This window comes from Saimiri boliviensis, chromosome 12 (genome assembly GCF_048565385.1).
Source record: "Saimiri boliviensis isolate mSaiBol1 chromosome 12, mSaiBol1.pri, whole genome shotgun sequence".
NCBI lineage: Eukaryota > Metazoa > Chordata > Mammalia > Primates > Cebidae > Saimiri > Saimiri boliviensis.
In genome coordinates, this window is record NC_133460.1 from 113,512,076 (window position 1) to 113,528,367 (window position 16,292).

Sequence of the window (16,292 nt, forward strand, 5' to 3'; positions counted from 1 at the left end):
CGGCCTGTCTCCGCGCTCTGCCATGCACCGTTTCTGTCCACCTGCGTGCACTCAGGTTCACATGTCCCCTGACGCTGGGACATTCATGTCGTAGAACCTCTTGGTTTAGATTCTTCTTTGGTCTGCAGGGACATGGCAAGTAGGAAAGCCTTTTATGAAACCTTTTAAAGAAACAGGTAATAGTTACTAAGAAGCTTCCGAGCAGACTTTTGTAAGCTCATCTTTACAGTGTTCTGGCATCACAAACCAATTTCAGTTAGAGCTACAGTTCATTGAGCTAAACTGTCGGGATGGATATGGGAGTGGTAGTTAGAATGTGGAAACATTTCTCCAAAGTGCTGGAAGTTCCAGGGGCTTTTTGGAGCAATCTGTTAAAACTGTACACATTTACGTTTTCCGCCCTTTTCTCTAGGTGTGATCTGTTTCTGTTCCCCACACACAGCAGTGTGGATGTTCACCTCTTGCCGACTGATTTCCCACTTGGCCGCACAGGCTCAAAGCAGTGCCTGAGCTTCAGAGCAGAGCAGCGTTTACCTGCCTTTGTTATTCATACTTAGTTCCACATATGTGCCAACAGGAAGAGTTTAGAAAAGAAAACCAGGTTTTATGTTAAGCATGATTTTTGAGTGTAGACAAGTGCCAGTTTATATCTCGAAGTGGGTGATTTAAAGACCAGTGAACAGATGTCCTTAGACGTCCGTCTGCTTCCGTGATCTGATGTGTCGGCATCTTCATGTCGGTTTTTATCATGTGTTGCACGTCACGTGTTACTTGGATGTCTATGCTGAGCCCTTTAATACAACGCGTGCCTGGGGTGCTTCTGGAACCTTGCTGCCAGGGCTCATTCTTCGTCCGTCCATAACTCCCCAGGGCTCTTGTTGTTAGAGTATTCTTTACAACCAAAGCATCATTAATCAGAAAGGTGCTCTGCCGTGCCCGATGACGGTAATAAAATCCGGCACACCTCCTGTTCAGGACCCAGATCCTGGAAGTCCTTGTGTAAGTCAAGACATGAGCAGTGTTTGTGGAAAGTGGCTTCAGACAGAAACCTTTTCATTTGCAAGCCTGGCTACGCCATTCTAATGCAGAATCTCCCCTCAGCAACTGCACGCATGTAGCTGGGTTCACAGAAGTTGAGCCACAAACAAGGTTGTTTCCCTTTTTCCAGGGCTCCTGTGTGGGGTGGAGCCCTGGTTGGAGGCTTTGGGGGGCGGTGTTGGGGACGCTGTTCAGAGCCCTTCTCAGTTGGACATCCCAGGTGGCAGTTCCAGTTTTGTTTGGTAAAACCATGTCAACGTAATGGAACTCTTTGGTTGTGAGAGCAAAATGAACTGAGCTGCACTTGACTGTCTTGTGTTGGATGTGACCCAGCTGAATTCACTGGGGAGACCCCTGCTTGCAGCGGGGGCTTAGCCCTGGGCCCTTTATCCTCGCTGAGCGTCAGCCACACCACCTCCTGGTCCAGTTTATTATTAGGTGATTGGGATGAAGGATTTTCGGTCTTCTAGGGTTGTGACACATGCCCTTTTTAAAAAAATTAAAATACTCTCTTGTGCCTGATTTTGAGGTGGTCTGATCGTGAGTCTGAGGACGAGAGGGGCTTCCCCAATGCTTTTCTTTATTCCTTGTTCAGAAGGGAGATTGCAAAGCTAGTTTTCGTTTTGTGATGTCTCTGTGGGTTGTGAGGCAGTCAGACACTCTCCTCTTCCTCCCACAGGTTGGTCGTCTTCTGCCAACCAATCTCCCCCTTCACACAGACCCGAAGCCCAGGTCACAGGGGACCAGGTCTCCCTCGTTTGTAAACTGCTTACACGGAGGCAGGTGAATTCTCCCTTTTATCCTGTTTGTTGTTATGTTTTTGAGACGTGGTCTCGCTGTTGTCCAGGCTGGTCTGGAACTCTAGGACTCTGCAGTTCTCCAGCTCCACCTCTGGATAGGTGCACGCCGCATCCCCTGGTTAGTCTGTTTCTGTGCATTTTCATCGCACAGGAGACCGGCGGTGGAAATGGTTAAGAGGGAAAGACACAGAGCGGGAAAGGTGGTTCTGGACGGACAGTTTTTAGGCACGTGCAGCAGCTGGAAAATGACTAGCAGTCGGGGGAATGAAGACAGTTTCTGTCTTTGGGTCTCTTCCTTTTAACATGGTGGGAACTGGCCTCTAGCGCCAACTACTTAATTCAGAACATTGTTATTTAAATGCTATTCATGTTAAAAGGGAGATGAAACGAAATTCACTTCATTTTTCCAGAGGTCTCCAAATAGCCATGAGAAATCAATTTTTTTTCTGCCACCAATTAACATCAGCCACTCATGTGGTTTAGGTGGATGCTGTGACGGTTCAGGGAGCGCTGCCGGGCTGTGGGGCTGAGGGTTGTGCTTCGTGGGAGTGGGAAGGGGGGACATTTGGAAGCCCGACTGTCGAATGGCGTGGGTGTCCTAAATGCGGGCTGTGGTGTCGTCCCCATGCAAGCTGGAGGTGGACAGCGCTGAGTCCACTGGATGCCTGCTTGTCTGGCTGCCCCTTAGATTGCAGTACCGTCAGTGACATGGCTGTCCCATCATGTGCACGTGCCCTGTTACTGCTTTCGGAGCCCCTTAGGACCGACGGTTCAAATCCTGGAAGTCTGAGACACGTGGGTCTCCCACATCATCCCATCCTGCGGAATCGAAGTTTGAGTTAGATGGGACACTGGTTTCCTTCCACAGGACGCTGAGGCTTCTGCCCAGGTGTCCCTTGGGTTCCAGTGGGCGGTATCAGGGAAGAAAGGCCAGGAATTCCTGTTTCCAGGACAGGCCCTGTTTTACGCAGCTGTGAACCTTGAGCTTGGGTGTAGCAGGTGTTTTTTTTCTGTTTCTGGCTGGAAATGCAGCACAGCACACGTCTAGCCACAGCAGATTCTGTGATTTGCCCGGAGAGAGCTTGCGCACACATCGTCACCCCGTGGTCATGGATGCGGCCTCCTAGACTCCTCTCCCTGTCCCTGCCCTTGACCTGCCTAGAATCCGTGTTCTCCCTTGCTTCTCTGACTTGCATCCCAGGACTTGGCCCTCACTGCTCCAGGAGCTGCCAAGGCAGCCTCATCTCAAACCCGGGTCCTCTTCCTGCCAGTGGCCTGGCCGCCACATTTTGTCCTTATGCTCTGTGCTGCTGCCAGCACCGGCGCCTCTGCCTGGATCAGTCTCCCCTCTCCTCCTCCTTTCCACCCAGAAAACGACAACACTATCCCTCCTATCTCAGCACCTCCCTTCCTGGACTCCCCAGGCCATCAGACCCCTGGATGCAGGCGCTCATTAATCCTGGAGTTCACCTTCTGAATTTCTATCTCAACTGTCATTGCGTGATTCATATAATGAGAACTTTTGTTCAACACATACTTGCTGAGAACTTGTGGGTGCCAGGCACTGTTATTCTAAATGCTGGGGATACAGCAGTAGATCAGTGAAGACTACTCTGGGTTGAAGAAAACAGGAATTCCTCAGAACACGGACTTGAAACAAGCTCAGCTTTCCTGTTCTCGCGCAAGGAGAAGCCTAGCCAGCCATGGAGAGCTGCAGTGTAGAGAGGCTCACAGTGTTGGGGCCTGGTCTCTCAAGGCTCTTGGCCTTTTCCTCATGATCCCTAGGTGGTTGCCACAGCTCCAGCCCTCACATCTGCCATGTCAAGGAAAGAAGGGTAGAGGATGGTGCCAGCTACTTTAGAAAATATATGAAAGCGAGACCTCTCTCAGGCTTCTCCGCACTCACTGGCTACAAGTGTGACACATTTGCTGCCTGTATCGGAGCTTGCATTCTAGTGAAGGCAACACAACAAATAAACAAAACATCACAACTGTGATTCCAGGTCATGTAAGGGAGATAGGGCAGAGAAAGGAGGGGTGGAGGTGGTGACTGTTTTCGGCGGCTTCTCTGAGAAGGTGACGTCTGAGCATGGTTGTGAGTGAGGTGACAGTGGCCACTGTGCAGGCCGAGGAGACACAGCGGTAGTGCAGAGGCCCTGAAGCAAAAGCGAGTCCGGAGAGTGAGGGGCGGTGGGGATTGTGATGGGATCATGGGGACTAAGACTGTAGAGGGAGGCGTGGCCCTGTTGAGCTTGGAACCATTTGGGCTAGAGGTCCCCCAATTTTTTGGCACTAGGGACCAGTTTCGTGGAAGACGGTTTTTCCACGGATGGGGGAGGGGGGATGGTTTTGAGATGGCATTGTTGCATCTCAGATCATCAGGCATTCGATTCTCACAAGGAGTGCACAGCCCAGATCCCTCACATGCACCGTTCACAGGAGGGTTCACACTCCCGTGAGGACTGAGTGCTGTGGCCGGTGTGACAGTAACGCTTGTGCGCCTGCCGCTCACCTCCTGCTGTGTGGCACCTTTCCTAACTGGCCACGGACTGGACCCCTGGTTGAGGCTGTGTGGGCAGGGAGTGTTTTCTCATTGTAATGGAAATGAAGGGCAGATGTGATCTGATCTACTTGTGTGTGTCTTCATTTTATTCGAATCTTTATTTTTTTAACTCAGAATTTTTTCACACCTCAGTTTTCATTGTATTCAGAAAAGCATTAGCCATCACTTGTTTTGTGTAGAAGACATGGAGAGATCACGGTAAGCCGAGAACGTTTGCCCTTGTTTTTCTCCTTCACATCAACAATGCATTGTACATTATGCTTACCTGTGTCTTTACAGTTTTGGGTACTCTTTATTTCTTTGTATAGCTGTCAGTTTTCTTTTTCCTTTTTTTTTTTTTTTTTTTTTGTTTTTTCCTTTCTGGTTTTCAGTGGGGACAGGGTCTGTTATCCAGGCTGGAGTGCTGTGGTACTGGCGTGGCTCACTGCAGCCTCAACCTCCTGGGCTCAAACCATCCTCCCGCCTCAGCCTCCCAACTACCTGGCACGGCAGGTGCATGCCTCCAACCTGGCTACTTTTTTCAAATTTTTTAGCAGAGCTGGGGTTTGGCCACATTGCCAGACTTGTCTTGACCTCCTGGGCTTAAGCGATCCTCCTGCCTCAGCCTGCCAAAGTTCTGGGATTACAGATGTGAGCCACCATGACTGGTCCAGCTTGGATGTGAATAGTTTTTTTCTCCTTATAAAGTCAACTCATACTAACTATAGAAAACTGAGAAAACGGGAGGCATGCACTTAGCGGGGAGTTCCAGCTCCTCATTATGTTCAGGTGAAGTGAGGCAGGGCATCCTTTTGATCTGATTTAGGTTGTAAGTATTTGGGTTCTGAGGAATCCACTTCCTCATGCTTCACATACCTAAATAATCAGCCGATTGGGGCGTGGACAGGAGCTGGAATCTGTTGCTCATTTGGAAGTCAGATTCTGAACTCGTTAATGATTGCAGTTATAAACTGGTTGCCTTTTTTTGGTTCTTGGCTTGATTTGGATAGAGCTGACCTGGTCCCCGCAACTCCCTGCTTTGTGATTGGTTCAGTATGTTCCTGTGGCTTCAGGTCACCCTTGCTGGTCAGGGATGTTGGCTCCTAGGGCTTGAGGCCAGTCTGCTCTTTGGATGAGAGGCCCGTGCCATGATGCTGGTCATGGGGACAGCACTGCAGGGCTCAGTCGGGATGTGCCAGAGCTTTGGGGTCCCTTGGGCCAACAACTAGGGTCCTTGGGTACTACCTGGGTGGAGGTGCTGTCTGGGGTACAGAGTTGGTCATTCGAGGGCAGGCAGTTCTCTTGGCCACAACAGGCCTGGCTGGAAGCCTTCTCCACCTCATTCCCAGCCACTGGCCTCCCAAGTTTGGCATCTTATGGTCAGGGGCCAGACCCTGATAATCTTGAGGACTGTTCTCCCGATGAGACTGTCCGGGCGACGCTGTCTGTAGCCCTCCATGGCCCTGTTCTTTCCTCCAGGTGGGGCAGACCCCCCGATCCTCCGTCAGCTCGCTAAGATTCACCCCCAGTGGCCTTCCCAGGCCCTTACCCTTCTCCCTGGCCCTGTCTCTGCACACTCCGATGCCCTCCTCCTTGGCTGATGCCCGGATTGGGGGTGAATTTAAGGTGTGGTTTGTGCAGAATGGTGCGGCAGCCCTTCCAGCCCTTCTCGGTGTATAGTGTCCAGAACCGTGGCTGTGTCCGTCTCGGGTTGGACCCTCAGAGTGGACACTGTCAGGTGGAGGAATCAGGGGTCTCACTGATGAGAAAATAGAGGCTTGGAAGAGGAGTGGGCACCTAGTGTCTGACCAATCCCCCGACAGGTCGCTCCCGAATCAGAATGTCTGCGGTGCACCTGCAGGCACTGACGTAGGCAAACCTTCCTCTCCCGGGCCGTCCCTTCATGCAGCTCTTCGGACACAGACACTTAGTTGTTGGTGGCTTCGGTGCCAGAGCTCAGCTCCTGCCTGGGACTTGAATCGGGAGCAAGTCCCATGGAGGCAGAGTGGCCAAGAATCAACGGTGGCCATAGCCACCACATCCCGTTTCCAGGGGCAACGGTGGCAGCAGTGCCAGCTGCCATGCCTGCTGTCCCTGGTTGCCCCACGGATGTTTCCTGAAGCTTGATCTTGCCTGTGATTGGAACGTGGCCAGTTCCGGTTCCTACTATTTTCTGAGTGTGCTCCTCCAGCCTTCCCGGAAGTTCCTGGAGTTGTGGAGTAGCCTTTCCATAAACGGCATTTGTGCTTAAATTAGCCTGGGTCAGTTTCTGACACCTTCTGTTAAGAGTGTCGCCGGAGGCAGGTGCTCAGGGCTGGTCATGCTTTCCACCTGAGTCTGCAGCTCTGAGCCCAGACCTCCTGACTCCGACAACCTGCAGACCTGCCCAAACCCGGGTGTCAGAGCAGCAAATGCGGCTCCATGGAGAACCACATTTGAGAGAACCAAACCTAAGCTGGGTTCTTCACTTTACGTCTGCTGGCAGCCTTAACCCCCCACTGTGCAGGGTGAGTTTCCAGGAAATGGCTAGAGAGCATGCAGGTTTCTCACATCGCCTCTAGAGCCCTGCTGTCTGAGCAGTACTTTTTGTGAACACACGTTGGGCCACTTGACACACTGTCATGGACGCTTGGCCTGGGTGGTAGTCACCCCGGTAATTCAGTTCCACACGTATTTTCTGAGCCCTTGGGTATGTGATGCGTGCCGTCTTCAGGGGCCTTCAGCACAGCTGCCAAGAAGCAGTGGCCTGAGGTGGCGGGATATGTCTGCAGGGGCCAGGCTGAGGCTGGGGGCCAAGATTGTGTCTCTGAGAGACGATGGAGGTGGGCGAAGGGGAGGCAGTCACTTTGGAAGAATGGGCAGGATGGTGATGCTTTGAATGAGACTTGTGGGAAGGGGCACCGTGCCCCAGGGGGTGAGAGCAGAGGTGAAGGGGGTTGGGTTAAAATGTTGATCATGGTGGGAAGAACAGTAACCCTCAAATCCTACAGAGCCGTTGGGAAGCCTGGGCTTTGCGTATATTCCCTCTAATCTCGTGCTAACCTTGGGATTTGGTATAATTTATCCTACAGACAGCACCAAGAGTGATTTTCTCACAGCAACGGGACAGGGCGGGAGGCCATGATTTGCACCCCCTGCCTTTATCTGGCCCCTGCCACTTGCTAAGTGGAAGGCAGGTGGCTCCTTCTATGGGGTTCTCTTTGCCCTCTCAGGATGCCTGTTTTTTATCCTTGAGGCACAGGGAGGCTTCAGGGTAGGATGCTGAAGGAGCGTGGTATGGGCAGAGAGCCTCTCTGATGGGGCATGGTTTCCAGCACCTCCCATGTCCATATCCTGGGGCACTCAAATGGGATCCGGTTCAAATCCCTGTCAATCTGCACAGAAAAGGGAGGTTGTACAGGTGGCTCTGGAGTCTGATGGTTTAGGATCAAATCTTGAGGGTACTGCTCCTACAAAACACTTACGTGGTTTGGGGTCCACTGCCTGATGCTGGTCCCTTTAAGGAACATAAATGCATCCCTCTCTCCTGGTTCTTAGAAAGGCAGACGAGAGCCAAAGTATGGCCTTAGAAGCATGTGGAAGACACAGAAAGGGCAGACCAGCTGGGGTGCTGGTGGAGGGTTTCACAGGACGGGAGACCAGGCAGCAGTGCCCAGCAGACAGGCCAGGAGGGGCGTTCAGTGAAGGCACAGAGATTTGAGATGCATGCAGGATTCAGGCCTGCTCCAGTGCAGGGACAGAGTGAGAAGGTGAGTCCCCACACTGAAGCCAGCGAGCTGCCCTTACGGAGGTCAGCAGCCTTTTCTGTAGAGGCCTGGAGAGTCAGTATTCTGGGCTTGCAGGGCCACACTGCCTCTGTCACAACTGCTCACCTCTGCCGCTGCAGCACAGAAGCAGCAGGAGACTGTGTGTCAACAAAACCCAAGTGTGTCTCAATAAAACTTTATTTACAAAGACAGGTGCCTTGAGTCAGATTTGCCCTGCAGGCTCTAGTTTGTTGCCCCTGCTCTAGCCCCTTGGTGTAGGGAGTCATTGCTTGGTGGTTGTCCATGAGCTTTGAAGGCTGATGGTTGGGTGGGAGTGGGAAGAGCCCAGCTGTGATGGGAACCATGAGGACGGCCTTCCTGCGTAGCCACGAGCTGCTGTGAGTCTCCCTGGGAAGATGTGGCAATGGGAGGACACGGCTAAAATAGCAAGACTCAGTGCCTAAGGAGGCTCAACAGGGAGGGTCGCCGGAGCCCAGGAGTTCAAGACTGCAGTGAGCTAGGATTGCACCACTGCTCTCCAGCCTGGGCGGCAGAGCGAGACCCCGTCTCTAAAAAAAAAAAAAGAGAGAGAGAGAGAGAGAAATGTACACATGTAAAGCTAGCCTATAGATGTGTTCCCGTGTATTCCCTAGGCTGCATTCTTTAGCCCCCTGAGCAGCTGGAACTACAGGTGTGTGACATCACACCCAGCTAATTTTTAATTCCCTTTGGACAGGATCTTGCTACGTTGTCCAGGCTGGTTTCAATTCCTGAATTCAGTGATCCTCCTGTCTCAGCCTTCCAAAGTGTTGGGAATACAGGTGTGAGCCACTGCGCCCAGCCTCGTACATCTCTTTAAATGTAAATTAAGTGTGCTTTCCACAGCATTGGTGAAATACCCCAGCATTGCACACCCTCTCCGGGCTGGCTCCTGACACAGGTGCCATGTTGTAAGTGCTCATTGGAATCTCTTTCTGTAAGTCGTTGTATACATGCTTCATTCTAAAACGCACTTTATTCCAAATATTGAACAGTTTGTCTTCGGATGTCATTGTCTGTGGTAGTTGTTTTACTAATTGTTTTAGTAAAGCAGAGTTAGCTTAGTTGTGAGTATTATTTAAGTGGAGCTCTTACCAGCTCAGCTTCCTTCAGTGATGCTTGGCTAAAGATGAATGAAAAGAATCAGGAGAGCGATTTTAGGAAATACAAGGAGACTGTAGTATTGGTTGACTGCTCTAGGTAATTGTGGTAATTTTCTGTCTGGGATCCCAGTAACCGTATTGTAAAAATGACACATCATGTAATTCCAAAAATGAGGCAAATGGTTTGGAATATATTTTGTGTCTTAAATAACCAGTACTTCTGTTGTGTTTTATATACGACCAGCCTCTTCTGTATACACTTGGTCTTAACAATCGTTTCTGTTTAGGTTCTTGGAAAAATGGACGAGACCTGCGACCTGAAACGCACCACGCTGGACAGCCCTTTGGGGAAGCTGGAGCTGTCTGGTTGTGAGCAGGGTCTGCACGAAATCCGCTTCCTGGGCCGGGGGACGCCCGCGGCTGAGTGAGTATGAGCCACAATCGCGTGTGTGGCACGGCGGAAGCAGCCGAGGAGTCTGTGATAACCACTTGTTTTCCGTCGATCACAGGGTCACGCTAGCCTTACCCCCCAACCGCGCCGCCAGCCCTCTCTCAAGTCAGCGTGCTGCCCGCGCTCCTGCCTTTGCAGCCTCCCCGTGTGTGGCCCGGGAACCCTGTGCCGCCAATGAACACAGGGCTGTACCCTTCATACCGTTTCCTTAGTAGCACCAAGGTGTTTGATTAATGTGTGCGTTTACAGAGGAATTGGTTGGTGATGAGCTTTGAACATTTTGGTTCTTCGACATATGTCTCTGGAAATTTAGAGACAGGGAGATGCAGGATTAATCTTGATTTAAAAAATAAAATCCAGACCAGCGTTTCCTGTTCTGCCAGAGTCTGCCAGGTGACTATGATTCTAGGACTGCTTGATGTTCTGGAATCCCTTAAGCAGGAGCCCCACTCGCCTTCTTAGAGCCTGGTCAGACCCTTGGCACAGGTGTGGCTGAGGACGGCCCTGCCAGGGGAAGGGCCTGGTAGCCCCTTTTCAGCATGACTTCAGGGTACTGTCATTTCTCAGAGTGTACGGGTTTCTCTTTTTGTGAATGGCTCCCACCATATTTCTCTAATTGTAAAAACATAAAAAACGTAAAGCACTCCTTAATGGTTTGCTTCGAAATGTAACATTAAATTTCCTCCATTCATTCTATTAAAATTGTAGGTCTTGTTATTTCTGACAGAAGAAGAAAAAAAAAAACACCCAGTCCTATGCTTGGTGTTTCTCTTAACTGGCTAATAAACACAATGCCAAGAACATTAGATAAAGAAAATGCATAAGAAACATAAAAATTGATTTTAATGGACCCCTGTCAGAGACAGCCATAATGCGCACAAGTGTGGTCGTAAATATCCGCACTCGCCTCCGCTGTCGGGATCTTTCCTGGAGAGCTGCACGCCACAATCAATATAGTCTCTTTCAGACCAAAAAGTAAGCAAACCTTTGAACTATGTGAATACGCTCTTTTCCATTTCTATGAGAACCATCTGGCTGTAGTGTTCAGAAAATCACAGGCACCAAATAATTTGTAGGGGAAAATGTCATTTTGCCTTTTTAGCATGTAGTTGCACAATAAATCATAGAAATTATATGTTGGGTTTTTTTTTTTTCTTTTGGGGAAAAAGTAAAGGTACAAAGTGAATTTGGGGAAGAAAAAGGAAAACAAAAAAAAGCATTGTAAGATATTAGTTCAATGCCCATTGTGGACTATGAAAAGAGGATGAAGAGGCTTCATTTTGAATTTCTACTTTCTGGACTTTCTGAATCAAGATAGGATCAGGTTCAGGTGTAAAAACAGCCCTGAAATAATGCTAAATCCCGAATACAATCTGCCCGATTGCTCTCGTGAAGACATACCTGTAGACAAACCATGGGCACTGGGGCTGGTGCCTTCATGGCCCCTGGGAACTTGGCTCCTCTAAGCTTTCCTCCTGGGGTCTCCAGATGCTGGTCCCTGCCCTGGTGCTTCAAGCCAGCTGCTGGGCCCGACCCACAGGTAGGAGAGAGAGAAAGGAGGGCATGTCATGTATGGGATAAAATTAGGTGTCCTCTGAGTAAGGAAGGAGTGGGATTTGTGGGCAACCAGCAGTATGTGTGTGTGTACTTAATTTTGGTGGGAGGAGCTTTTGAAAGTTTGGGAAGAGTATAAAAAGCTATATGAATACTCCGAATTAAGTTTAACATTTTATCATTTTTTTAGGTAAAAATTACATAGCAGATGTTAGATTTCAAGTGTACAATTCAATGATTTTTGACAAAGGCGTACAAGCATACGCCACCGAAGATATAGAACGTTCAAGATATAGAACATTCCAGAAAGTTCCTTTGTGTCCCCTTAAGTCAGTCCTCTTTGTGGATTCTCGTTGCCATTTCTCCTGAGTAAATTCCTGGGTGTGGAATTGCTGGGTTGGATGGCAAATGTATGTTTACCTTTACAGGAAATTGCCAAAACTTTCTCCAGAGCTGTAGCATCTTAAATTTCCCCTAGCAATGCATGAGTTTCAGTTACTCCACGTTCTTGGTAGCACTTGGTGGTGTCAGTTTTTCAAAATTTAGCTCTTCTGGCCGGTATGAAGTATTATCTCATCGTGGTTCTGATTTGCAGTTTGCCGATGACTTGTCCTGATGAAGTCTTGGTCATTTCTGTGTTTTCTTTGTGAAATATCTACTCAAGTCTTTTGCCTATTTTAAAAATTCTTTTATTTTTTGAGACCGAGTTTTGCTCTTCGGCCCAGGCTGTAGTGCAGTGGCGCCATCTTGGTTCACTGCAACCTTTGCCTCCCGGGCTCAAGTGATTCTCCTGCCTCAGCCTCCTGAGTAGCTGGGACTGTGCCACCACACCTGGCTAATTTTTGTATTTTTAGTATGAGAGGGGGTTTCACCATGTTGGTCAGGCTGGTCTCGAACTCCTGACCTCACGATCCACCTGCCTTGGCCTCCCAAAGCGCCTCCCATTGCAGGCGTGAGCCACCGCGCCCAGCCACTTTTTGCCTGTTTCACAATTGGAGCTTTCTTGCTTGTGTTTTTGTTGTTGATTGTGGTTGTGGATATGAGTCTCTTGTCAGATGTACGTATTCTGATTATTTTCTCGCAAGTTGGAGGCCTGCTCTTCTGTTTCTCTATCGTGTCTTTTGATGAGTAGAGGTTTTTAATTTTGAACAAGTCCATTATGTCTTTTTTTCCCTTTATGTTTAACACTTTTCATGTTCTAAGAAATATTTGCCTACTGTAATTTCTGAAATACAGTCTCCTGTAACTTCTTTTAAAAGCTTTGTCTTTTTTTTATCTTTAGATAGGCGATCCATTTTGTTGAATTACCTTCTTGTGAGGTAGTTTTTTTCCCTGTAGCTGTTTAGTTGTTTTAGTATCATTTGTTGGAGGAAAAAAAATGTCTCCTTTCTTCATTGAATTACCTTGATGCCTTTGTCAGAAATCGGTTGACCAAGGGTGTGTGAGTCTGCTTCTGGTTGCTCTGTCTTGTTCAGCTTACTTTTGCCTGTTCTGTGCCCGTTCCATGATGGCTTGGCTAGGTAACTTTGTGATACGTCTTGATGTCAGGTAATGTGAGTTCGTGAGTCCTCTAAATTTATTTATTTTTAAATTGTGTGGCTTCTGCGTCTCTTAAGTTTGCATATTACTTTTAGAATTAAGGTGTCAATTTCTGCAACCATTGTTTTTGGGATATTGATTGAGAGTTCTCTGAATCTGGGTGTCAATTCGGGGAGGGTTGACGTCTGAACGTGGAAGTTTGCAGTTCCCGGCTCTGACGGGCGTCTGCGTTTGCTTGGGTCTTTTCACTGTCCTCGTCAGCAGCGTCGGGCAGTTTCTCAGCCTGGAGCTCTTGCACATCAGGCAAACTCCAATTCTAAATACTTTGTACTTGATGGTATTCTAAATTAGGTTGAAAGTTTTTAACCTTTTAATTTGTTGTTGCTTGTGTTTAACAACTGACTCATGTGTTGATCTTATATTATGGGATCTTGACTCAATTCATGTACTTGTTCCAGGGTTGTTTTGAGATTGCTTAGGATTCTGTATTAAAATTTCTGATGTCAAGGAATAAAGATAATATGCTTCTTCCTTTCTGATTTTTGTGCTTTTAATTTCTTCTACTGAGCTGTCCAGAACCCTCTAGTATGACTCCAGTAAATGTGGTGACAGTGGCTGTCCACCCCTGGTTTCTGGTTTGGGAGAGCTTGCAGGATTCCACCCGTGAGGGCTCGCTGCCCATGTTGGGTTTCAGAGGGGTCTTCCTCACTGTGTGGAATTTCATCAAAGGATTTTCATGTATGTTGACATAGTCATGTGATCTTTCTCCTTGGTAGAATAAATTTTAAACCAGGTGTATACTTTTATTTTTGTAATGTCTTTGTCGTGTTTTGGAATGAGGGTCATTCTGATGATGAATTACTTTGGAAGCATTCCCTCTTGTATTTTCTGGAAGAGTCAGTGTTGGATCGGTGTGACTTTATCCCCAGTTGTGGGATGAAGGCACCTTGGATGCCATCTGGGTCTGGTGTCAGAAGCTTTTCTGTGAAGCCTCCTTGTTTAATAGGATTGGGTGCTGCCTTCACCCATCTCACGATGCTCGCCCCCTGGAGCTGTTTGTGCTCCTCGTGGCTGCTGCCCTCTGGTTGCCATGTGACAATGGCTGCCGGGATTTGGGGCAGCATCCTCCTGGCCCTGGCCCTTGCCCTTACCCTATTCCAAGTGCCTGAGAGTCCCAGGGTGGTCCTTGCTTCCTGTGAAGTGGTATTTCTTTCTTTAACGGATAAATTGCAGGTTGACCACTGGGCCTTCTTCAGTGACACTGCATCTGTACTTCTGTACACAGTGTGATTCTCGCTCCCCAGGTGCATCCAGTGACCTGTGTGTGGCTTCGCACAGTGGCCAGAACTTCCTGTGTAGTTCCCTTACTCCCTCACGTCCTGGGCAGTTAGCTTTCCCTCCCTAAAAACAAGTGCGAGGAACACATCGGTTGGGAAAGTGGTATATTTTCCAAAAGCGAAGCAGCAGAAGATGCTTTTAAGTTAGTTTTATAACTGTCTGATGATACCAGGTTTCCGTGAATGCCATCCCGTCCGAGAGCACGTGGCCTTTGCGAGAGCAGAGCGGCTTCCCTACGCCATCTTCCCGTGGCTGCAAAGCTCCGACCTCGCCAGATCCCTGCTGTTCCCAAAATCTAATGAGAGGGGCCAGGCTGTATGTTTATTTTTCTATTGTTATTTTGGGGCTTGTTTAGTTTTCCATAATACTGATTGCAGTATTTGATTGCTTGAAAAAATGGACCATATCACCCTGGGTCATACTTAGATTGCAAAAATAGCAGTAGTCGGACTTCTACATCTAGGGTGCTGGGGGAGCTGCTGGGGCTTGCCTTTCACTTGCCAATGGCTTACCCTTGTTTTCTACTCTTTTATTCTTTTCACATAAGCCTTTTCAGAAAAGTATAATGTCATACTGAAAAAGCTGATAGAGTCCAACCAAACGAAACCACTGTAAAGCATTTTGTATTTTGGAAAATGTGGGGACTGTACACAGGCTGTCTTCTGCTGCAGAGGCTTTTCCTGTCCTCATGGTGGGGATCCATTTCCGGGGTTTGTGGGTCAGCTTTTGGCATCTGGCCCCAGCCAGCTCTTGGGTTGAGGCTGGGTGGAGAAGGCCTGTTGGGCCTGACCCTCTTCTGTACACCTGGCTGCCTGGACGGATAGGGCCTCCTGTCACCGGCCAGGCTGGCCTGGCCTTAGCCCCTCGGGGACATGAGAATGCATCCCGCAGGGCCTCTGTGTTGAAGAAAGCAGGAGAGTTGTCTGATGGCATCGGATGCCCTGTGAGGTTCTGCCGTCAGAGCGCATGCCATGGAAAGCGTGACGATGTCCTGGCATTTCCCCGGTGGGGGGCAGCTGTGGCAGGAAGTGGCCTGGCTCTGCCTCTTTCTGCTCATCTCTAAGTGCGTTCAGGAGCTCAGCCTACCCTCAGCGCTGCGCGGGGGTCTCCCGGCTGGCTGGAACGTGCGCCTGGCGCGGCCATGCCGGTTCTCCCCCGGCTGCTCCGTGCAGGGCCGTCTGACTGTCGCCAGTCCGATGGTTCCTCAAGATCTGTGAGCCACGAGAACCTTCCTGGGAACTTCATGAATTTGTTTTTTCTGACAGATTGGAGAATTAATTCAGACACTTGCAGCATTCACATTATTATAATTGATCTTTCAAGGCGGAGAAGAAACTGTTCTTAAGGACAAACACTTAGAGAAGCGCTCTCGGTAAAAATAACATCCAAAAAAACGCGCTCTGTAGGACTTTCACCTGCGGCAAGTTTAGCTGTCTCGCTGCTTTTCCTCAGTGCCGTGGAATAATGATTTGTGTTGTATGTGCTTAAAAAATGTAATTATTTTACTTTACAGAGTGTTCCTTAAGGAGGTCTCTTGAGTCAAATAAGCATGTTTCTGTGAGGAAGACTTGCCAAGCGCTCCTTGGCTTCATAAAAATCGTCTGTTTTCTAAAAACAAGTGCCGGAATGCCCCGGCGAGCCTGGAACCCCTCATCTCGCCCCTGCCAGCTCCGTGATTCCACGTCGGTGAGGCCTGTCCATGCTGACGGATGTTGCCTCCCGCTTCTGCCTGAGAGGGGTAAATGATCAGTGGTGGATAGGGAGTTACTCCTGTGACTTATGTTATCAATAACACAAATTGTGCATATACTTCATCCTATGCTAAACATTTATAGCGCAGTGTCCTTTAGAAGCCAGACAATGGCCTCGTCTTTCAGGTTGATGGCTAAAAAGACAAGACAGGGAGCCAGGTTGTTTCCTTTCAGTTCTGCAGATCCTTGCAATGAATTCTCCTGTTCTGTGGTGAGGGGTCCGGGGATGCTGACTGCTGGTCCCCCCGACACGGTGCTGCACGCGGAGCCTGCAGAGATGTTGGTGCAGCCCGTGGAGGGGACTGCTGCTGGACCTTAGTAAGATAAAGGGAAGCAGCGTAATACACTTTTAAGTGAATGTATGGCGTGAAAGCCCTGCCGTTGCATGCTA

General features: G+C 49.1%; 1 protein-coding gene across 4 annotated transcripts in view; it reads left to right on the plus strand.

Moving 5' to 3' along the window:
* The window catches only part of LOC104650214 (methylated-DNA--protein-cysteine methyltransferase), a 344,899-nt gene that overhangs the window by 59,866 nt on the left and 268,741 nt on the right, over positions 1-16,292 (plus strand). For all 4 annotated transcript variants that reach the window (XM_074383097.1, XM_074383098.1, XM_074383099.1 and 1 more), the window contains exon 2: positions 9,556-9,692. In XM_074383097.1, the coding sequence (XP_074239198.1) occupies positions 9,556-9,692 (137 nt within the window). The remainder of the gene's footprint in view (positions 1-9,555; positions 9,693-16,292) is intronic.